Source organism: Artibeus jamaicensis, unplaced genomic scaffold, assembly GCF_021234435.1.
Source record: "Artibeus jamaicensis isolate MK-2021 breed Jamaican fruit bat unplaced genomic scaffold, CSHL_Jam_final scaffold_369, whole genome shotgun sequence".
NCBI classification, from domain to species: domain Eukaryota; kingdom Metazoa; phylum Chordata; class Mammalia; order Chiroptera; family Phyllostomidae; genus Artibeus; species Artibeus jamaicensis.
The window spans coordinates 1,221,201-1,244,404 of NW_026522042.1; the positions used below are offsets into that span (position 1 = coordinate 1,221,201).

The 23,204-nt window shown below is 57.9% G+C and overlaps 2 protein-coding genes across 2 annotated transcripts in view; one reads left to right on the forward strand and one right to left on the reverse strand.

The window, feature by feature from the left end:
• Positions 1 to 1,043: 1,043 nt before the first annotated feature.
• IL6ST (interleukin 6 cytokine family signal transducer) overlaps positions 1,044 to 23,204 on the forward strand; it is a gene marked incomplete at its 5' end in the record, with an annotated part of 40,518 nt that continues 18,357 nt past the window's right edge. The window contains 6 exons of the mRNA XM_037145144.2: positions 1,044 to 1,232; positions 12,614 to 12,698; positions 16,843 to 17,148; positions 17,930 to 18,050; positions 21,026 to 21,192; positions 21,720 to 21,874. Coding sequence (XP_037001039.2) covers positions 1,044 to 1,232; positions 12,614 to 12,698; positions 16,843 to 17,148; positions 17,930 to 18,050; positions 21,026 to 21,192; positions 21,720 to 21,874 — 1,023 coding nt within the window. The remainder of the gene's footprint in view (positions 1,233 to 12,613; positions 12,699 to 16,842; positions 17,149 to 17,929; positions 18,051 to 21,025; positions 21,193 to 21,719; positions 21,875 to 23,204) is intronic.
• On the reverse strand, positions 7,472 to 10,440 carry LOC119049183 (uncharacterized). The gene is made up of 2 exons (XM_037145146.2): positions 10,172 to 10,440; positions 7,472 to 9,424 (listed from the first exon to the last, which is right to left on the reverse strand). The coding sequence occupies exons 1-2, from the start codon at positions 10,408 to 10,410 to the stop codon at positions 8,884 to 8,886; spliced, it is 780 nt and encodes a 259-aa protein (XP_037001041.2). The 5' UTR covers positions 10,411 to 10,440; the 3' UTR covers positions 7,472 to 8,883.

Genomic DNA, 23,204 nt, shown 5'->3' on the forward strand with positions numbered 1-23,204 from the left:
TGGCAGAGCTGGGACACAACACAGCCCCGTTCAGGAGGGGAGACACGAGGTGGCTGGGGGCAGCGGGGCGGACCTGGGGAGCTTTGCCTCCACGCTGTGGTCCCCAGGCTGCCTGGGGCTCCTTCAGCACTAGACACACAGCAGGCCCGCCTGTGTGTGTCTTTTAAAAACTACATGATCTCCACGAAGAGTTGTTCTATGTTTTACTGTATCCGAATTCTCAGTATAAGGAAGACTCTTACAATCTCGTTACTACGTGGGTATAACTTCTTCCGCTCCATGAAATCCTTATGGTCCCCCTACAGCTAGCCTGCCATTCTTTCCACAGAAGGCCCTGGTCACCCCCCCACGCGCGCGCGCGCGCACACACACACACACACACACACACATATCAGGTGGCCTCCCAGGCCCTTCCTCCGGCGGGGCGAGGTGGCGGGCATGTGACCAGACTAGCTCATTCTCAGGGTTTTCGTCGCCGATCCTTGCGGAGGTACGACGGCAAAGAACCCTGGATTCTGGCGCGGGCCCAGCCCGGGTCCACGCCCGTCCGATCCCACCCAAAACCTTTCGCTAACTTGGAAGTGGCAACCCTGGCTCGTTTCCCAGGACTGGACCCAAGCCGCAGCGGCCGCCACCTGCGGTCGCGGCGGCGAGCAGGGTTCCCTGAGGAGTCCCGTCCCAGTCCCCACGGAGCCCGCTGTCCCTCGCGGCCGGGTCCCGCGGGCAGGCCGCGGAGCCGCGGCGAGCCGGGAGGCGGCGCGCGCACGCGGGCCCCGACCTCCGCCCCCGTGGCTCCACGCAGGGACGGGACATTCCGCTCCTCCGCTCGCGCGGGGGCGGGAGGCGGGACCCTCCGATCCCAGCCTCCCGAGCGACGCCGGAATCCGGGACGCTGGGAGCCGCGTTCCGGGAATCGCGCCGTCAAGCCCCGCCCCTCGCCGTGCGCAGCCCTCGGGCCAGTGGCTTGGCGCGCCCGGCTGGCGAGGGCCAATCGGCGCACAAGGCCCAGCTCGGTGGGCGGGGCCTGGGCGGAGTCGGGGTGAACCCCGCCCGGGAGGAGGGCCGCGTGCCGCGTCTGCGGGAAGGACGGAGCGGGCCGCAGAGGGGCGGTGAGCGGGGGACGCCGAGCGCAGCCTGCTGAGCGGCCGGTGGCCGCCCTGCCGACGGGCCGACCGGGCCTGGCGCCGAGGGGACTCTGCCGCGGAGACCGGAGAGCGAGGCGCCCGCCGGAGGTGAGGGGGCCGGGGCCGAACGCGGGGCCGCGCCGCGGGAGGGTGAGGGCGCGGGCGCGGGCGCGAGCGCGAGCGCGGCTGGACGGCCTGCGAACTGGCGCTTCGGGGCCGCCCTCCTGGCCCGCCGAGAGGGCGGCGTCCCCGCCGCGCGCCTGGAGCCGCCGATCCCGCGGGGAAATCCCCGCATTCCTCCGAACCGGCCCGGCGTCCGGATTGGAGCCGGCATCTGGTGCCCCGGAATCTCAGCGCGGAGCGCGCCCCTCCGTGCGACGCGCAGCCCCTGGCCCGCACAGACAGCCAACACGTTCACACTAGCACACACACTCACCAAACACACACTCCCGCAACTCCCTTGAGGATTTTGCCCCTTTTGGGTTACGAATTCCCACTTTTTCCTTCCCCACTCAGTTTCCGCTTGAGTTACAGGCCAGGCCCTCGGCCCCCTTTCCACCGGAGCCAAGTGTATCTGGCTCCGACTAGCGTAGCTCACACGCCTTCTCTCTGCAATGTCCCCTCCCGGGCCCAAAGCTTCTGTCTGAGCCTAGGAGACGAAGGGCCCCCTGTTCTTTCCTTGCGTCCCTCGGAAGGAAACCGTTCCCGTGTAGCCTGTGCAGTATTGGGTAGTATTTCGGCGACTGGACTGATTCGAACTAATCGTTGCAGACCCAGCGGGAACCTCTGAAAGGCCGGGGGCTGGGGTGGTAGGTATGGTGAGTGCGTCCAGCACACGCGCGTGGCCGGGCTGGCGCTGCACCGGCCCCGAATTTGAAATGACTGGTCCAGGTCGTCCTCTGAGCTCTTTGCCATTTTCTGAACTTCCATTTTCTGAACTTCTAACACTCATGGTCACTCCTATTTGGAAGTATTTTGGAACAATGAACTGGAAGAGTATGTTTTGTAGAGCCAGTGGCTACGAAGTGAATTATGTTTTCCAGTGCTTGTCCTTCCGGGATGATTTTGGGCACTTGTTTTTCATCACAAGCGGAAGGAAGCACTGGCTGGAGAAAGTGTCAGAAAAGCAGGATCAGGTTTGTAGTGGAATTTTCTTCCTGGTCTCAAGTCTCTACTATTGTCTCCAGTTTTGGCAGTACTGTGTGTGTTTAACCTTCTCACAGGTAACTTAAATATTGTAAATACTGCTGCCAGCTAGTTGAATACAGTTTCTTAGGCAGTGAAAAGTGTGTTAAGTGTTCTCGTTTTTACTTACGAAATGCAGCGCTTCCAGTTTCTTTTAGACACTTCCCAGGGCTGCAGCTGGTGGTTGGATGAAGATAGTTATCTCACGTGTGTGGTGTGGGTTACAAGGCTCATGGGATAGAGAGGGAAACCCAGATCCGGTTCTTGGTCCCTTCCCCATGCTGACCTGCTGCCTAGGGCTTGGGGCCTCCACGCAGCCTGCAGCTCCCCTGCAGGGAGAACGTCTTTCTCTCGCCTTGTTTCAGAGTCTCCCTTTCTGCGGCCGGCACCCTCTTCTGTGATTGCAAAGGGAGTGGGGCCCCCACAGAGTTTTCTCGTCTCACACAACAAGCACTGCACGCTCGCTGCTGGCTGTGGGGACTCGGCTTTTCGAAGTACCCTCTGGACCTTCACAGACCTGGCAGACAGGGAGAGTTGCAGGGGTGAAAGGAAGTGCTAATTAAATGTAGAGTGATACAGAAAATGCTGCAGGCCTTGGAATGATTGCAGGGTTTACCAGAGGTCAGCCTTGAAGCCTGGGGAAGATTTGGGAAAAAGGAAGGGAACCCATTCCAACTAGAGGTCTGTGTGGAAAGGCCCAGGTATAACAAGGTCGTTAACTTGCCTGGTGCTCCTGGCTGGTAAATGGCAGACCGGAATTCATAGCTACACAGCCTGGCTGCAGACTCTCAGCTGGTACCCAGGGTGCCTACGTTTTGCTGCTTCCCGCTTGGGCAGCTGGAGGGGCAGAGCCTTAGGGCTGTTGGTCTTAGGGGCAGACGGTCTTTTAAAACCCACCCTAATGGTCTGTCACGTGCCTCAGTGTGTTAGGTTCTGAGGATACTGATACGCAAAACAAGTCATTACAGTCCAGCGCGATGAGCCCCACTAGGGAACTAGCTATGCAGGAACACTGGGAGCAGAGGTGTTTGTGAGCCAGGAGGGAAGCGCCGTGGGAACGCCGTGCCTGCGGAGCTGGAGCCGTGCACAGTGCAGAGCCGCGTCCAGGGAAAGACCGTGGAGAAGGAGGGAAGGGCGCTAGTAGCCTTCGGCTCTGCAGTAGCCGGGCCCTGGGAGGGTCTAGTGTTTGCTGGGCTGGAGCTTGGACTCTGTAGGGGTGGCCGGTAGGGAATGACAGAAGGGCACGGGGGTGAGAAGCCCCAGTGTTTGCTGTGCTTTGGGGAATCAGAGATAATGGAGCGTGACCGCAGCAGAAACCAGATTGCTCGCTCTTCTCTCTGGAAGCACTTCGGCAGGGTGGCCTGAGGGAAAGCCTGAGTCCGGGGTGGAGGCGGGGTTAGAATGGACTTCAGATATTGGAGAAGATGGTTTGCACAGGCCCGCTGAAGCCACACTTTTAGGTGCCACGTCTTAAGTAGCTACAATAATTGGCACTATTATTCAGCCTTTAAAAAAGCTTTGGGGAAAAGAGTGACAACTGTCGAGTGGGGGTCTGGAGACATTTACCCGCCACGAGAGCTCAGTGGCTTGGAGGGAGGAGGGACTGGAGGAAGGAGGCCATCAGTGCCTTGTGGGGCAGCTACGCTGAGGGCAGGAGAGATGAGACAGGGGAGGCGCACAGTGGAGGAAGACTGGACCGGGTGTGACTGAGGAGAGCTGGAGTGTGACGGGCCGGCATGGGGACATGTGCCCCCGGCATAGGCAGCTCAGGAAGGGCAACTGCTTTTGAGATGGGGGAGAGAGAAGTGCTGTGATTTTAAAGAAAAGTGTGTGCATGTGTGTGTGTGTGCATGTGCACGACCACGTGTATATGCGTGCGATGTTTTTAGGCCTGTTTGCTACGTTTGTGTCAGGGACGGAGCCGTCAAGGTGGTGATGCAGAGCTGGAACGAGAGACCCCAGCCAGAAGGCCAGGCTCGGTTTTGGGAAGGTGATAGCTGACAGCTTTGGTCTTCAGAGAACTCGATACTTTAGTGTAATAGTAGATGCCAGATACTTCTGGTGTGTGCAAAGCTGGAGCACTCGAAGCACCTAGCGGAGACTTTGTACAGGAGTCGGCAGAGGTGGTCGAGGGAAGAGCTCAGCCACGTGATGTGGTTGCGTAGAAACCGAGAAACTCGACAAGCCGAGGTGGTCAACCACGTGAGATGCTTCGGAAGCACTGGTGACGTTGCCACGACGGCTGCCGTTTCCTTTCTGTTGTGCGCAGCCTGTGGGTCCCGGGGAGCTGGGCATCGCAGGGCCGCGCCTGTGGCGACGCAGCCGCGGCAGAGATCCCCGGGTCACAGCCCGCGTGTGCCCATCCCGAGCAGACGTTCACTCCCTCCACGCCTCCACGCGCCGCACGCCTGTGGCTGTGTTAAAGTCGGAGCCGTCTGCCTCTGGACCACCCTGTCCAGCTCACTCCCGCCCGGCAGCTTCACCCTCGGCCCTGAGGGGAAGAGTCCCCTTCTGAAGCGTGCGTTCATCGGCCCTCAGTGGTCTGTCTTCACTGCCCGGCGCGGCCCACTCCATGGGGGTGTCCCCAGTGGACCGTGACAGTCAGCAGACGCGGGGCTTCCCCGACCCTCTCTCACCTGTGTGTTCTCGGTGCTTCTGTGGCGCCCTGGCCGTCTTCTGCCCTCCAAACTGCATTTGGCTGCAGCTGCAGCATCGGGAGAAGGCCTTCTCCTCTGAACTGCAGGCCGTCACCGCTTCACTGTGGGGCTGGAGTGTCTGTGTCTGCGGGGGGCAGGCAGGGCTCCTTATTTTTATTTGTTTGCTTGTGGAGTCGGTTGTCCTGATACTGTGTGTTGGATAGGCCTTTAATTCCCCCGTGATATGAGATGCTGTTCTTTAAAAAAACTGGTGTTGAATTCTTATGTACAGAGCGGGGCAGAAGTTGATTGGCAGTTGGGAACATGTGAAAGTTTATTCTGGTGTTCTCATTTATTAATCATTGTGTCATTTTTCATACGAACAAACGAGTGTAAACCAGCTCTCGCCCTGAGCACTTGGCTCTGTGTGGGAGGAGAAACTCTCCCTCGTCCCCCGGGAACCACGGACGCGGGAGAGTGGAATTGCCTCACGCACACAAGAGGCTCAGAGACAGAGGGCCACGCAGTCCACGTGACACCCTGCGCTGGCCTCACCCTGCGGGGCGGAGGCGGCCACTGCAGCACTGAGTGGGGGACCGGGTGCTGTGTGCAGCCTGTCCTGCCCGACACATGGGCCTCCGCGAGGGCTGACTTCTGCTGACCACTCTGGTTGCCTCTCACACACTCCCTACTGGGGACCTGGCCCACAACCCAGGCGTGTGCCCTGACTGGGAATCAAACCAGCGAGCGACCATTTGGTTCCCAGGCCGGAACTCAGTCCACTGAACCACACCAGCCAGGGTCTAGATATAGTTTTTGATGCTACTGTGAATGGGAATTTTTCTATTACCTTTTTTAATTGCTTATTACTGGCATACAGGAGAACTCTATTTTTTGGTGATCTTTTCTTAATTCACCTGTTATATTAAACTCACAACAGTCCTAACAGTTTGGCATTTGATTCTCATTCCTTGATGACATACCACCTACAGGTTGTTTTGGGTTTTTTTTCTCACTTTCATCTGATTTGCTAACTTTATTTTTTGTTGCGCCGTCTAGAACTGTGTCGAATAAGGGATGGCTCCAAGCATCGGTCTAGAACCCTGACTTTAAAAGGGACGCTTCTCGTTTGCATCTTCACAAGTGGCGTTGTCACTGCAGGTCTCTGATGTGTTGTGTTGGGCGAGGGCCGCGGGACGGGCCCTGTTTGGAGACGGGGCGGTGGCAGGAGTCGCCAGCCGTCTCTTCTGTCCTCCGCTGTGTTCCTGGCGTCTAGAACTGACCCTGCACAGGGAGCACTGAACGTGTTTGTCGCAGGAGCAAATCCGCTTCCTTGTGGCGAGCGAGCACATGACACGTTCGTGGACAGATGCACTGTGATTCAGCTGGTCCCAGGGTTTTGCACGGACGTAGCTTTCGTTCCTCTTGGAAAGTACCCGGGAGTGGAGTCGTGGGCATGTGGCATTTGTCAGGTTTGGCCAGGTCTTTGTCATCGACCCGTCTGTTTCTGCTCACTTTGTGATTAGGTTTGTTTTCTCTTATGTTTTGACAGTTTTAAGAGCATGTTCTGGAATAAGGTTTAATTAGAGAACTGATTTGTTAGTGTTTTCCCCAGGCTGGCTTGTGTGTTCGTTCTCTTACTAGTGTTTTTGAAGAGCAGACGCTTTCATTTTAATGGAGTTTAATTTATCAATTAGCGCTGTGTCTAAGAAATCCTTGCCCAACCCACATTCTCAAAGGTTCTTTCCTATGTTTTCTAGGTGGAATGTGTTAGGTTTTTGTAGATAAAGTTTTATTGGAACTCGGCCCCCCACACTTGTGTACACATTCTGTCCGTGGCTGCTTTAGCTTTTCCCTGACAGCTGACTCGTTCCAAGAGATGAAATCATTCCTTATCTGGCCCTTCTCAAGAGGTGTTGGCCGGCTCGTTTCAGAAGGCGCTAGCTGCATGCTACCAAGAAAACAGGAAGCGGGGGAGAAGCAGTAGAGGCGGTCGGGGAGAACGGGGTGAGAAGCTGAGTCTGAGCGAAGGCTACAAGGGGTTCATCTTACGTGTTGACCTGGGAAGTGTCCGGGACGCAGTGTGGCGTGAAGAAAGCAAGGTAGGGAGCATCACCGCGACCCCGTTCTCCTGAAGTAAGAAAGCCCGTGTTTGTGCGGTGCAAAGGTGGGCACGTAGAAAACCTGACACAGGGCGCGCACGCCCGTGTCCAGTGCACAGCAGGTGCGACGGCCCGGCGTGGAGCCGCCTGGTTCCCGTCAGTGACCACTGGGCGGAGAAGGCGCAGCGCACGTGGAGGGCGGATCATTGCACGTGGAGGGCGGGTCATCGGATCATCGCACGTGGGGGGCGGAGCATCGCTCAGCAGCGAGAGAGCGCGCAGCCAGGCTAAAATAACTCTAGCCGTGCTGAACTAAAAAAATAGAAAAAAGTTTTTGCAAAATTATCTAAGAAATTATTTAGTTGTTATCTTGGTGGGATCATGGAGGACTTTCACATGGCATATTTTTCAATTTCTGTTCATTTGAAAATTTAAAAATAATTGTGTATTCGCTTCGCATTTTAAAATATCATTGTTACAAATTTAATTTCTTACACATCATTATATTATATCAAAGGCTTAATATGTCTGAGACGCTCACAGAGGACCCAACTCCTTGCCCGAGTTCAAAGGCACCTTGTTACGCTTCAGGGAGGAACTGCCGCTCCGTCTGCCGGAACGGGGCCCGGCGAGCGGGTCAGAGCGTTAGTTTTTACCCCTCGGTGCCTTTGGCCGTCCAGCAGCTGAGCAGCAGGTCGCCTGACGTCACTGCCGGGGAGGCAGAAGTGGGGACTGTGTTACAGGTTTAACTGCCTTTGTCAGACTCAACAGAAAGTCCCTCTCCCGTTGTGGTAACGCTCCCTGCACACCAGGGAAGTTCGGGTCAGGCACGGGTGCCCGTGTGCCAGCTCGTGGCGTGGCAGCAGGATGTTTGAGCGCTTGGGTGCGGGTGGGGCTCCGGCGGGGCTCAGGAGGGTTCTTCAGTCAGACGCCCTGCAGAGCTGGGAGCCCCGACCCGGTGACTGTAGGGGAGCTGCTGAGCGAGGCTCCCCTCCCCACAGTGAGGCCCAAGGAAGGGGGGGCCTCCGTGAGTCCGGTTTCTGTTGTGGAGTCCTGGTGGTGTGCCTCCTGGTCGTTCCCAGCCCACAGTGTGTGTGACCTCGAGAGCATGCCCTAAGGTAACCTGCAGGTTTGGGGTGACTGCAGTGTGTCATAGCAGGCTCACCCTTGGTCACACGCACCAGTCTGGTCAGCGATGTGGGGGCAGGGGTATGGGGAATCCAGTACCTGCCTCTCAGGTTTGTTGCAAACCCAGAACTGCTGTGGAAAACAAACTGTTTGAAGTAGTAAAAGAACCCCTGCACTCTGCATCTGGTTCTCTAGGGGATTAGAAGTGTCAGCGGAACAATTCGTGAGAGCGCTTTGTGTCGTGCAGAGTGGACTCCCAGTGTCGGGTGCTGCGGATTCATAATCAGCACCCCTGGAGTAGAGCTGGGTTGGATGGTTTTTAAAACGACACTCAGTTACTATAAGGTAGACATGATCAGCCTCTCGCAGATTGATTCCCAGCCACACTGCCGTGCGGGACGGGATGGGGAAGGTGCTGTGTGGACGTTCCGTCCCGCTCCCTGCCCCGCGGCTCACTCTCCGGCACTGGTGGCTCGTCCCCGCAGCAAGAAGTTGCCGCTGTCGCTGTTCCCCACACGCAGTGGCACTGGACGCGTTGGTGCTTTTCCGCCTGTCCTTGGGGGACACTCACAAAACACAGCCAGCACGATAAAAATAATTCCTGAAGGCCAAGACTATTAAGTGTTTATCCATGTGGCTCCACTGCTTTTCTCCCATTGGAGAAAACCCCTGGGAGTGAGAGTGGGTGAAAGCGAAGGGCTCCAGGGATCATCTTGAATTTGTCTGCTGAGTGTCCGTAGCCGTGAGTCGCTCCAGCCGGAGGAGCTGCTCAGTTCTCCGAGGCCACCGAACCTTTCCTGCCGCGGCTGTGGTCAGGGGCCAGGCTTCGGCTCCAGACGCCTCCCGGACAGCTCGCAGCCGCTGCTGAGCTGCCTGGGGCCTCTCCTCCAAGTGGTGCCACCGGGAGACGGCCGGTTCCAGCCCTCTCCGTGGTGCGGACGAGGGGTGCGGCGTGCCCGGTGGAGTCTCAAGGGCCGGCTGTGCGATGCGGTGGCCTCTTCTGATGGGGACTGCTGGCCTCGGGAGGCGGGAGTGAGACAGGTGGACAAGGAAGGTTCTGGCCCTCAGCAGCTCTTCAACGCCTCTGCCTGAGATGCCCCGCGGCAGCTCACTGCCGGAGGCCCGAGTGCCGAGCGCCTCTTCCTCGTCCAAGGCTGCAGCGTCCAGTGAGCGCTTGTGTCTACGAACGGAGGGCTGCTTTCCACGGGCTCCACCACGGGGCCCTGGTCTTGGAGTCCACAGCTGTGCTCTGGAGAGAAAGCTGATACGTTCAGTGTTTCTATTCATTCATTGTTTCTTACCACCATTTATTCCCCCCCTCCACCTCCACCCACCCCTCCTGAGTATTTTCTAATTGACAGTGTGTTTACTTTGAGCAGACAGTGGCCCCTCCCGCGCTGGGGTCTGAAACGCCCAGTGGGGGGCGTGTTTTCACACTGTTGGGGGCGTCACACGTGGGTAAGAAGTTAGCGTGTATTTTGTTGTCTTTCTTGTCTCGCCCACCAGTAACACACGGTTCGCCCCTTAACAATACACCTGAGACCACCTCACATGCGCACAGCACCCGGCTGCTTCCCGCTCTGGCTGTTAAAATCCTGCTCCGTGAGGAGCCTTGTACGTGGGCGGTTGCGCTCACGTCGGGGGTGGGGGGGCTGCCAGGAGAACCGAGGGGCTCAGACGTGTGCCGTCCGGCTTCAGCTTCAGTGCCCTCGTCTCCAGCCGAGGTCTGCCCCACAGACCACGAGGTTCGCAGTTCCGACTGTGCTGCTCTGAGCAGCTCTGGGAGTCCGCACGGTGACCTCAGGGCAGCAGAGTGCCCCAGAGTCATCTGCTCCGTGTGCTGTGCCAGGAGGTGCATCCTTGCCAGCACTGCGGGCGGTGTTTTCACTAAGCACGACTTGCACACACCCACAAGCCCTGAGTGCCAGGCACAGACCACGCCCACATCCCCCCAGCAGCTCCCTCCGACCTCCCCTCCCCCCACAACCCTGCTGACCTCTGTCGCCTGGCTCTGCCTGCGGGTCTTTGAACTCTGGTGTGGGGAAGCCTGCTCCCGGGCCCCTCTGGCGTCCCTGGGCCACACTGGGAGGAGAAGAGTTGTTTGGGCCGCACATCAAACACTAATGAAAGCCGATGAGAGAAAAAGGTTTTAAGTAAACCTGCGGTTTTGTGTCGGCTGCGTTCATGGCCGTCCTGGGCCAAGGGCTGCACACCCTGGCTGTGCCTCCGAGTCATCTGGCTCCCTCCCCCCGTGTCATACGTGAGACTCAGTCCTGATGCTGTGATTTGCTCTGTGAGTCAGTCACCTCTGACTCAGTCTCTCGGTCACAGCGACTCACTGTGACGTGGGCATAATGGACCGCCCCCAACTTGTCCCACTGCTGATGGGCCCGTGGCTGCTTCTGCTTCTGTGAGTGGAGCTTCTGTGCACTTCCGGGTGGTGCCTGTCCTTCACAGGAGTGAAACGCTCACTTCTTTCGGCTGCACACCTTGTCGCGGTTGGTCTTGTTTTTTAGGGCTTTATTTACTTATTTTTAGAGAGGGAAAGGGAAGGAGAAAGAGAGGGAGTGGAACTTCAATGTGCGGCTGCCTCTGTAGCGCCCCCTACTGGGGACCCGGCCAGCAAGGCAGGCGTGTGCCCTGACTGCAACCCTGTGGTTCTCAGGCGGGCGCTTAGTCCACTGAGCCACACCAGCCAGGGCGGTTTTGTTTTCACTGAGGTCTTTTTCTTTCTTCTACGATCCACACCTGAGGATATGTTTATTGGCTGTTTTTTTAGGAGAGAGAAGCATTGATGTGAGAGAGAACTATCACATCAATCCTGTCCACACCCCGACCAGGGATCGAACTTGCAGCCTTTTTGGTGTACAGGGCAATGCTCCAACCTACGTAGTGCCCGGCCAGGGCTGAGGTCTGGTTTGTAAACCTCACCAGCCTCTGGCACAGTCTGTCAGGAAACAGTCTTCTGCAGGCCTCCTGCGTTTCTTAGGGGCAGACCCCTTGACCGCCTGTGTTTACACCGTCTTTCCGAGGGCGATGAAAATAGAAATGGTGTCCCACAGAGCAGAGGGCTTCCTGCCCGCGGCCTTGGCACTCAGAGAGGTTGTCTTCCTCTGGGGTAAAGGGCTGGCCTGCCTCCTGCCACTGCACAAGAGCCACCTTTGCAGGCCCCTGGGGCCCAGCCGTCACCTGTTCTGGACAGTGCCGAGTGGGGCCCAGGGCTCGGGCAGCGGCTGCGGAAGTGCTGATGCCACTCTGCTGCTGCGGCGCTGTGAGTCACCCGTCCCTGTCTCCAACCCCAGAGTTGCGTGCTGGCTGCCACTCAGTCCCCGCGACCGGGGGCCCCTGTGCCCCGAGGGGCGGGGCTCGGCCGTGGCAACACCAGCCAGGGCATTGCGACCATGTGGAGTCTCGCCGTCCCCGCCGCAGTCAGCCCATAGAGCGTTTCTGTCACCCCTGGAATCCCGTGGTGCCCGGTGCGTCTGCCCCTCCCCGCTGCAGCCAGCCCCACTTTCGGGGCTGTGTCCCTGTGTCATGGCCACCTGTCATCTCTCCCGGGAGTGGAGTCACGCGGCGACTCTGCAAGTCCTCTGCCTGCCGCGCCCGCCACTAGCTCACCCCTGTGTCTCGAGGAGGTGCTCTGCTGTGGGGACAGCTGTTTGCTTCCTCCCCAGCGGCGGCGTCTGGGTCCTTGCCAGGTGGGGACAGTGGTGCCTGGAGCTGGAGAGCAGTGGAGGGCAGGTCTCTGGGAGGCCTCGCGGTGCTCCCTCTGCTCTGGCCGGTTCTCGGGAGTGGCAGTGCTGGCAGTGCGGCCTCTGCAGGTGCCTGGCGGCCGGGGGAGGACTGGCACGTTCCCCCGGCGTCTGTGTCACCTGGCGGTGCTCTGCGGCCCTCAGTTCGCATCTTCCGTTGTGAGTGAAGTTGAAAGTATCGTTTCACGTGTTCTGGTTACTTGCATTTCCTTTTCTATGAATTGCCTGTTCACCTCTCCTTCCTGTTTTTCTACTAGGTGTTGGAATTTATTACTGATTCGTAGGCTGCTACGTGTGCTGGGGGGTATTTTCGGTCCCGCTGCGGATTACAAGCCTCTTCTCTCCGGGCTCTCAGGTCACTTTGGAGGTTGCACGTGTGGGCTTTGCCGTGCGGAATCCGGCCTCTCTGCCGTGCTCTGCCTCGGGGTGTTCGATGACAGAGGACAGGGGTGTTCTTCTAGCTCACCCTGAAGTGTAAGACAGGCTTCCCACCAGTAGTTTACGTAGCTGTACCTTCAGTGGGGATAAACAGATATTTCAGAGACTTAAAATTGTCGGCGTCCTCACAAGAGTTCACCTTTTAGAAAACAGTTATGCATGGAAAACAGAAGAGCTTTCAAAATTGTCTTGCCTTCGGTGCAGTAAGAGGCAAAATGTTAAAAATCACGTGATGCGTGTCTTTACAGAAACACCCGTGCAAGATGCTGACACCGCTGACCTGGGCGGGGCGAGCGCTGTTCGTCCTCCTCGCCGTTGCCGCGGAGTCTCTAGGTAAGGCTCGCGGGACACCCGCCTCCTGCCCCCTGTCCGGCTGTGCAGTTAATGTGGTTGTGCATGTGCTTAGTGACTGTATAATTACCTTCGCCGCTTATTCTTTCTAGGGCCGCTATTAAGAGACTAACGCTGCCCTAAAATGACTTGAAGACGTGCAGTGCTCGAGATGAGTTATACTTTGTGTGCTTTGCGTCGAGACACTGATTTCAAACGCTGCGTAGCTGTAGTGACGATAACTGTGAGGCAGAGAAAGGGAAAGTTTTGGGGGTTTTGTAAATAAACAGAAAATTTGCTTATCGCCCTCCTGGCACCTCGCTGCCACCGCGTCACACGCAGTGCGGGGTCCCGTCCCACCTCTCGCGCTGCCTGAACACGGGGACACCGGCGGTCCCCATCGCCGGGGCCCCCTCGGAAGTGTAGTGCCTTCATGCACAGAAGGCTCTTGGACACTGGCCCCAGCTTAACGAAAAGGACAGGACTTGGATGTCCGTGGTTCGGATGCGGTGCTCTCAGGAAAGTGGCCGCACTGGGCAGGACCGAGTGCAGTGGTTCTGCTCCCGGCTCGGGACTCATTTCCTGCAGCCACACGGTGGGTTGCGGCTGAGAGGCACCGTGGTTTCAGGTTATGCTGCTGGTCAGGGTGAGGTCTCGGGGTTCTCCCACGAGGTACTTTCGAGCCATGTCTCTGTCACCCTATGAGACGGGGACACTTTCCTCCATTGCCAAGGTCACTGTGCCCATTTCCCCCGTCGGTCTACTCTTCCAGCACAGTCTAGACCCCGGCGTCGCCATCCAGCGCGTCAGCAACCCCGTCTGCTCAACCCTCGGCCAGTTTGGTGGGTGTGAGCGTCCCCTCTCTCTTTCCTCCCACGTTGGCGGTTAAAGGGCTGAAGTTCCTGGACCGCTTGTCTGCTGCTGCCTCACCAGTCACCCCAACACTCCGTGGCCTCTGCGGGTCGCGGGGTCGCGGTGCAGACGGGCCCGCACAGCGTGGTGTGTCTGGAACTCGGAGCTGCGGAGAGGGGCACGGTCGTCGGGGGCACAAGCCCACCCGTGTGGCGCCGCTGCCAGCCGAGGGCTGAGTGCAGTGCTGCGGCTCTTGCCCAGAACATCACACGTGGCCTCTCTCCGTGTGGCGTTGCCTGGGTTCCAAGGGCAGACGTCCCCAGAGGAAAAGAGAGCTGGAAGTGGTGTGTCTTTCACAGCTCGGCCTTGGAAGTCAGAACACCCACTGGCAGGGGCAGAAAGAGGCAGGTGTCGGGGAGCAAGGGGAGACCCGGACCCCACTGCTCAGCGGAAGGGGTCCCAGTCACATTGCAAGGAGACTGGTTGGGCCTCGCCCGAGCGCTTCAGCTGGTGGGAGTGTCGTCCTGTGAGCTGAAGGTTGTGGGTTCGATGCCCAGGCAGGGCGTGTGCCAGGTCGTAGGTTCGGTCCCCAGCCGGGGTGCACAGGAGAGGTGGCCATGTCACCGTTTCCTTTTTCACTTCCGCCCTCCCCATCTCCATAAAATCGATGGGCGTGTCCTCAGGTGAGGAAGAGAAGAAGAGGAGGAAAAGTGTGGGGTGGGATGGATGCAGAGCTATGCCCAAGGTCACGGGGCGGCACATCCGGGAACTCGGCTCCAGGCTTCCTCTCGCTGACGTTCTTAGTGTTCTTCACACGTGAGGTCAGACTGCAGGAAGGCCAGCCATCATTAACATGAGAACGGTTTGAGCATCATGGATGTGACCTGGCAGCCCAGGAGCGTGGACTGCAATGCACATGCGTGAACAGTGACGACCTCACTGTACTAGTCGGTAGGGGTGATGGACCCCAATGAGTGAGCGTGTGCTGTGTGGCCATCACATTCAAAATGACTGAGCGAGTAGAGCAGGCAATCTGCGTCAGATACTGCGTTAAGCTTGAACATTCCTCCGTGGCAACTAGTCGGATGAGTCAGAAGGATGCAGCTGCGGGCACCTGGTGAGTGGCAGCCTCATCCTGACAACACGCCTGCTCATGCATCACGCCTCATGCAGAGATTTTTGATGAAGCATCGAATCACCCAGATGACTCAGCTCCTTTCCAGCCCAGATTTGGTGCCTGGGACTTCTGGCTTCCCCCACAATCATCTTCGAAAGGGAAGAGATTTCAGCTCATGGATGAGATTCAGGAAAATACTACAGGACAGCTGATGGCAGCTGGGAGAACTGTGTGAGGTCCCAAGGTGCCTACTTTGAAGGGGACTAAGGCATCATTGTCCTCTGTACAATGTTGCTTGTATCTTGTGTCTCCTTCACTGAATGTCTGTTTTTCATCGTATGTGGCTGGATACCTTCTGGACAGACCTCAAATGTGAGTCATCAACCAATTAAACACAAGTTTGAACCTGTGGAATTTCTGGGTTTGCGTGGAAACAACAGCCAAACGTCAGCAGCTTCACAGTGCTCACTTTAACCTTCGCCACAGTAAGCTCTTGTCCGTAGCTCCAGCTCGTCTGCGTGAATACTCCAACCGACTTTATCAAATTCCTTTTTGAATTTAAAAAAACCTTCCTGGAGTCGGCCCCAGAGGGCCTGGCAGCTCTGTGAAACGGGGCCGGTCTGGACTGCACGGTTCCAGCGAGCCTCTCCGCCCAGCAGCGCGGGCATCTCTGGGGTCTCTTCTCCTCGGTGATGCAGGTCCGTGCTGTCGTGTCTCTGGCTGCGTCTTAGGCCCTTGGATGCTCTGAATTGCATTTCATGTTCACTGTTCCCATGGGCCCTTCAGCGAGTGCAACGGGAGCGGTCCGGACCGGGAGCCAGGTGCGGTGCGGGAGCTGGGAGGGCTGGCCCGGCGGCACAGGAGCCAGACGCAGTTCCACGCAGGTGGGGATTTTGAGTGACATGGGCACTGGATGTGCAGTGGCCGTGGGGAAGGAACCGCAGGGCCCCGGGGGGTCACGGGAGGGCCCAGGGTTCTTCTGTTCAGGAGCAGAGCAGTGACTCCGAACCGGTTTTTAATTCCTCCTGCCGACTCTGGGGGACGCAGAGTAGGAAAACGACTTGGTCGGCCTTCTGAGGGGTTGAGTGGGTCAGTCTTCTGCCGTCCACCGGGGACGGCGGGGACTTGGCCTTCAGGGTTGGCTCCGTGAGCGAGTGGCAGCTGGCTCTGCGGGCGTGCGCGCAGGTTGGAGCCAGGGCGCCCGAGCTTCTCCTCAGATTCCCGTTTCCACCGTCTGTCCCCCTGGCCGAGCCGCTGGTGCCAGCCACCGCTCCGGGGGCCTGCCCTGGCCGGCTGGGGTGACGCGTCCCCGTCTCCGGAGCAGTCGCAGTGCTGATGGCGGAGAGGGCTCTGCCCCTTGCGGGCTGCTGCACAGCAGCCCCCAGCAGGGGCTTCACACACCGAGTGGCCACTATGACTGGCCACTATGACGGCCGAGTCGCAGCAGCGAGAGCCCAGCCGGCCGGGGAGGAGCTGGGCCTGTGGAGGTGCTGAGGGTGGTGCCGGCCCCTGGTGCAGGGAGGGACTGCAGCCACGGAGAAGTGGGCGTGGGCCGGGAGGCGCTGCGATGCCTGTCCATCAGGCCCCATCCCTTTACTTGCCCGCCTGCGGGCTGGGTCAGGTGCTGAGTGTGTCCCGGAGCTGCTGCGGGCCTGGGGGGCTGCAGCTGCAGGCGGGTCGACACGTCTGTCATCTGTTCAGTTGTGTTTCACGTTTACACAGTCCGGTCCTCTGCTTTTAACTGGGATCCTGTCCCATCCACTGCCGCTTAAAACTAACGTGTTTGGTCCCCTTGTTCCGCTCATTCTGTCTTTTACTGCTGCCTGCTGCCTCCTCAGTTGAACGCTGGCCAGTGAATGTTCCCCTCGCCCCCAGCCGCTCGCGGGCCGAGGGTTCCGTGTGGCCCCAGGCTGTGGACGGACGGCCGCCCGTGCTTCTGGAAGCTGAGTTAGAACAGCGCGGGGGGCTGAAGCCTGCCTGGGCTTCTCTTCCATGTCCTCCCGCGTCGTCCTTGGGTTCGCTTGTTCCTTTACAGGTGCCGGCGCTGGACTCTGGCCTCACCGCCTCTCCCTGCGTGTTTTCCTCCTGCGTCTCTAGGGGTGGCGGGGCCTGGAGGGGCTGCCCAGACACGAGGCGCAGCTCCGCACCGTTCTCACGTGGCCGCTGTTGCTCCCCCAGGCGAGCTCCTGGACCCCTGCGGCTACATCGACCCCGAGGCTCCCCTGGTGCCACTCGGCTCCAACCTCACCGCCGTGTGCGTGCTGACGGAGAAGTGCATGCGGAACTTCCACGTCAGCGCCGACGACATCTTCTGGAAAACAAACCACGTCACGGTCCCTCGAGAACAGTACACCGTCGTAAACAGGACGGCGTCCAGCGTCACCCTCACCAACGTGTCTCTGTTAAACGTCCAGCTCACCTGCAACATTCGCACGTTCGGGCAGATCGACCAGAACGTGTACGGGGTCCGCGTGACGGCCGGCCGTAAGTGTGGGTCCTGGCTCACCACAGACTCGGTCCTCGGTGCCCACCGCGCTTTTAGCGTGGGGGCTGGTCTCGGTGAGGGGCGGTGGCGTCTGGGCGGGCTGAAAAGTGGAGCCGCAGGCTCACCACCCGAAGTCAGAGAAACCGGACAGGCAGGACAGGGTCTGCGTCGCCGTCTGCCCTGCCGGACGAGGCTGACTGCGTGCAGCATGACGTTCAGTGCCCTCCATGGCTGAGGAAGTGCACGCCAGGCAGCCACCTGAAGAGGCCCGTAAATACTGGAGAAGGGCTTCTCTGTCCAAGTAGTTAAACTTAGTGTGGTCTCCGAGTGGCAGTTGGAGTCTCTGCGTCGCCCAGAACGGGTTCTGCCCTCAGCTTTCCTCCCCGCAGAGTTTGGGAAGGAAATTGGAAGGGAGATACAAGCAGATCATTTTCACTTTTGTTCACTAGCTTCTCACTAATGTGCACATATGATCACTTTTTAAAATGCACTTATTAGAGAAGTCAGCTGATCCTGTTATCTAGATACTTATGTAGAAGGTTATTGTGAAACATACTAGTTAATGGCGGTTGTGATAGGAAATGTGTGTTACTATCTTGAGAGAAGTTCGAGGTTAAATAGAAATCAGTTTTTGGGACACTGGTCTCACTGTGCCCTCACTTTTTGCCTGAGCTCTTTGTTTTCTAATTTTGGTTGTAAATTTTTAGGGTAACACACCACACACTGCACATTATTTGTGGCTAAAAGGCTTTTGAAAGCTGTCTGTCTTTTTCCTTCTAGTGCCTCCAGGAAAACCCGAAAACCTGAGCTGCATCGTGCAGGAAGGGAAGAGGATGACCTGCCAGTGGGACACCGGCAGGGAGACGCACCTGGAGACGAACTTCACCTTGAAGTCAGAATGGCAAGTCCCGCCGAGCAGCCGTGGGCTGGGCTCGCTCAGTTAGGCGCTGGTGCTGGAATTTTCGCTTGGTCAACTAGTACCTTACACGCAGATTCTCACCCACTTCGTCCTACATTGCGTGTGAGCACGTCTGAGGGCAGGCGGAGAGCAGCGTGGGTCCCCAGTGCCCGCCGCCTGGCTCGGTGTGGCCCCGCCCTCCGCATGCCCCGCCCTGGGCGGTCTGGAAGGAAACCTTGGACGTCCTGTGCCTCTCAGCAGCGCTGGAGCGCACGCTCGGAAAGACAAGGGCACTTGAGAAAACAGCCGGGCCCCGCGAATGCTCCGAACTCAACGCGAGTCCAGTCGAGCTGTCCTCGCGTCCCCAGTCAGGGTTCAGCTTCCCCAGTTGTCTTGTAAAAGCGGGGATTACACGCCTGCTCCCATCGAGACGGAGGCAGTCTGTGTGCGTGGCGGACTGCTGCGTCTCGCCTCTCCCGGCTGCGGGCCCTGCTCCGCGTCCTCTTTGACTCCCTCGTTAGAACAGCCGTTCGCGTTCCGCATTCCTGTCCCTTTATTTCCTGAAAATGGCTGTTAGGTGCAGAGGCTTGATCAGACGCAGCTCCGATGCTTTTCCCCCAGAGAGCGGGGTGCTCTTCGATCAGGGACCGCTGCCTGGTGGTTGACTGGCTCCGCCCTCTGACCCTAAGACCGGGCAGCAGTGTCTGGCGTTGGCGGCCTGACCTCTCATTGGGAAATTTGCCATCACTTTCCATCAGACACAAAAGTGGAAAGGGCCCCACACACACCCATCGCCGGGGTTCCAGTTACACTGATGCTTCGCTGTTTTGCTTTGTCGCGTACCCACTTACACCCACTCACACACCCTCTGTCGGGCTGTCATCCCTCGTACACCTGACAGCTGCCAACACAGGCTGCTTCACCCCGAACACTTCCGCACACACGTCACTAGTTGGATGTCCTTAGCTGTTCTGTGTTTTGGTGCAGTTGGTGAGTATCTCACACACACAAGTACTTACACACCTCAGATGTGTCCTTCACGGAGTCTTACCCGTGTGGCTCTGACCCCTGTGGGGCGGAAGGTGTCACGGCTCCCTGGAGGCCTGCGGGCCCCTCCTGGCCCAGCCGGCCGCCTCCGGTCCCGCCCTGGAACCCTCTTTCCTCGTGGGCGCTTTGCCTGTTCCACAGAGTCGGGAGACGTGGAGTCAGACGGTATTTTGTCTTGGGCAAACGTTTCTGTGGCTCAGCGGCACGTTTCGGGGATTGAGCCTTGTTGCTTCCGGATGGTCGCTTACTGAAAGGTCTGAGTGCTTGTCCACGAGCGTTTTCTGTGCCCGAGGCGCACAGTCGAGCTAGTCGGCCTCTCCGTGTAACGGAGACACCTGCAGCTTCCCTGCACCGGCTCCCGGTGACCCGGAGGTGTGCCGTGTGTCAGACACGCAGCGTGGTCTCGGTAGTAAGTGTTTGGTTGTGTTTCAGTTTATTGTGGTTCCTCTTCTTGACGTTTCAAGTACTCATCCTTGGTTAGTGGGAACTAAATTCCAATTGGCTTACCCTTTTGACCGGCTTCATTAATCTTGGATAGTGCCCTTGTTTATTGATACGACACGATTTTTCAGGTTTCTCTTTACATATTTCTCGCCCTGGACCTAAAACCAACCGGGCCCCTAGTAGCCGCAGCCCCACGTCCTGTGAAATACCGTGTAGAGGCCGGAGCCTGGGCTGGTCGCCGTGGGCCTGTCCTCGTTCCGCAGCCTTCTCAGTGGACGCTGGGACGGACTCAGCGACTGTCCTTCTGTCACTGGGGGAGGATATTGTTCAATCACGGTTTTCAGGACACCGGAAGTAGGTGTGTTTTACTACCAGCTCAATGCAGGAGTTTATAGGTTTCATTTCCCTTTATTTAAACAATTTTTCTAAATTTAGGGAGAGAGACACTGGTTTGCTTTTCCACTTACTGATGCATCACTGGTTGGTTCTTGTCTGTGCCCTGAGCCCGGATCGAACCCACAACCTTGGTGCATCAGGAGGATGCTCTAATCAACGAGCTACCTGACCAGGCCCTCATTTTGCTTTTATTTTTAGAAATTTTCTTTAAAATGTGAAATAACTGGTTAATCAAAAATTCAAATTTGTAAAGCAAGGTATATTCACAGACATCTGCTTCCCTGTCTCCTATACCTTATTTTCTCCCTTCCCCTGGGTTACCTGGTTTGGTTTGGTTTGGGTTTGAGCTGCCTTTTTATTGTAAAAAAACAAGTGTATATGTGAGTATTCTTAGTTGGTACGTAATCCAAACCTGTGTCAGTGAATGTAGAGACGTCACTTACTTTCTGCAGTGACAGAGACCGGGCACTGGTTGCCTGGTGTGACTGGTGGAAAGAGGCTCAGGGCGTGTTCTGGGGGATAGAAATTCTTTAAAAACATTGTTGTTTAACTTACTGATTTGAGAGAGAGATGTCAATTTCTTGTTTCATTTACTGATGTGTCACGGGTTGCTTCTTATAAGTGCCCTGACTGGAGATCGAACCCTCAGCCTTGGCACATCCGGCTGACACTATAAACAACCAAGCTGCCTGGCCAGGGCCCGAATTCTCACCCCTGTGCCCCTCGCTCCTCCAAGCTTCCTGTGCTCAGAGAAGGGCATCGCCGGCGAGGACTCTGTTTCAGAAGAGGGAGGAGCCGGCGCTCAGACCTCAGGATGTTCGGAGGAGAGGCTCTGGGGCAGAGGGTGGCTCTCCGGAGTAAAGATTGGAAAGTGATTTTGTGTTTAAGATACAGATCAAACTCGGTTTTAAGCAAGAGCAGGTTCGTTTTTAAGAAGCGTTTTTAGCAGTTTATTTCAGACTTACTGGAAGGAGCTTATTTACTCTAAGGCGTGACGACCTGGGTCTCACCGAGCTCTTCCCGGAGGCCCCTCCCACTCGCGTCCCTGCAGGTCTGTTTTCGGCAGCTGACCCTCCCTTGTCTGTGTTCAGGGCGACAGACAAGTTCTCCGACTGCAGGGCGAAGCGGGAGGCGCCCACCTCCTGCACTGTGGACCACTTCCCCGTGTACTTCGTGAACCTGGAGGTCTGGGTGGAGGCAGAGAACGCCCTGGGGAAGGCTGTGTCCACGCACCTCAACTTCGACCCCGTGGATAAAGGTGGGTGCGCCCCCGACTTGGAGGAGTGGTTGAAACGTACGGGGTGTATAAAGTCGTTGTCAGCTTCTAAAGAGGGGGAACAGGCATTTATTTCATTATTGTGACTTTTACAAACTCATTTTACCACCAGCATTAAGAGTAATACGGGTAAAGGAAAATACCCACAACCCGACCATGCTCCCAGCTGTTTTCACGATGAGTGTTGTGTCCCGATATTTGGTTTACAAACATCGTATGGGATCACAGTCACAGTACATACGTTCCATTTTTATTCCTTTTTGCAATTTTATGTTACAAATCCTTGTTTTGTTGTGTCTGAACCTGGAAAGGCTGACAGAAGTGCTAACCGAGGAGGAGGGCTCCAAGTCAGGAGCTCCTTCCCGCTCCAGGAGTGGGCCTCGCACCGTCTCCGGAGCAGCTGCCCGGTGGGTGGGGCTGCGTGAACGCCGGGAAGTGAGGAAGCGTGGGGAGTGCACGTGAGCGTGTGCACGAGCTCCATGAACGCCAGGGCTCCTTCTGTTCCTCAGTGAAGCCCAACCCCCCACGCAACCTGTCGGTCAGCAACTCGGAGGAGCTGTCCAGCATCCTGAAGCTGACGTGGACCAACCCGGGCATCACGAGCTTCATGCCGCTGAAGTACGACATCCAGTACCGGCCCCGCGGCGCCTCGGCCTGGAACCAGGTGCGCCCACGTCCTTTGTGTGCAGTCCTCCTCACCGCCCTCCAGCCTGGAAGTCTGGGTCCCCGTCCGACTCTCTCCCCTGGAGCATTTTGCCCCTCCTCTGCTAGATCTGCATTGCGAGCGAGGGCAGACAGGAAGACGTCCGGCAGAAAGCGCAGTTTTGCTGAACTGCAGTAGCTTTTAGGCGACAGGAAGTAATGCGGGGCGGCAGCAGGTCGCATGTTCGTGGGAGGTGGAAGGAGCCCCAGTGACGCGCAGGTTGAGGGGAGGAGTAGAGGTGAGAGACGGTGCGTCAGGGGCGAGCAGGGGCCGCAGGCCAAGTTGGTGGGCCAGCGAGGTTGGGAGGGGCCACAGCCACGCCCGCCTGTGCACACAGCGGGCAGGTGAGCACTGCGGCCCTCACCACCGACCACCTAGCCCTCGACAGGAAGTCTGCCGCCCTGCAGCCAAGTAAGGGCTTGGTGGGGACTTGTCAGACTGGGAAGGAAAGGCCAGGGGACCCAGAGGTGGTGCCGTCAGCAGGAGGGCTGGCTCGGAGCGTTTCTTGCAGGGCTGTCCCCAGAGTGCCCAGACCTCCACTCTTGGGGCGGGGACCACCAGCTTTGTCCCCTCCAGCCACAGAGTGAGCTCACCACGCACTCGAGCCCTGACCTCCCCTGTACTGCTCGCCAGCTGCAGGGCTCGGGTGGCAATGAGACGGGGCCGCAGACCCGAGTGGGACGGGGCTTCCTGCCATACGGGGGTTGGGGCACTGACACCTGCTTTGTGTTCAGTGCTGAAAGCTCGGAGTAGCGGAAAGAACCAGTTACTTCCCCTTGTTCTCCTCTGTCTCCTAAAAACCAAGTTTGTCTATAGCAGTAGCTTTTTCTTGACACGCCTGTTTGGCGTGCCAGGCCCTCCGCAGCCCCGCTCGCTGTCTCGGTACACTGACCCGAGAGGGGTCCATCTGTGGGTTCCACGTCCTCTGGCCTCCCCCTGTTGGGAGACTGGGCAGAGGGGGTCTGGCGGGAGGGAGCAGCCGGAGCGGGATCAGCTCACTTGCTCTGCCTGCTTCCTGAGCCTGGAAAGACTAACAGAAGTGCTGACCGAGGAGGAGACTCCCGCCCGGGAGCTCCTTCCCGCTCCAGGAGTCGGCCTCACAGAGTGTCCAGAGCGGCCGCCCGGTGGGTGGGGCTGCGTGAACACTGGGAAGTGAGGAAGCGTGGGGAGTGCACGTGAGCGTGTGCACCAGCGTGATGAGCTCGGACGCAGAGCACCTGGGAGCCCTTCTCCCGGCCCCGGGCCCCTGCTTCAGGCCTCGGGCTGGTCCCAGCTACGAGCCCGTGTGCTG

Bases quoted from the DNA above. Each gene is read 5' to 3' on its own strand.
- LOC119049183 (XM_037145146.2), bottom strand. From the start codon at position 10,410: ATGACTCGGAGGCACAGCCAGGGTGTGCAGCCCTTGGCCCAGGACGGC. The intron at 9,425-10,171 runs GTCAGCAGGGTT...CTTTCTCTCCAG, and splicing joins GGCAGAGCCAGGCGACAGAG to AGCACAGCTGTGGACTCCAA.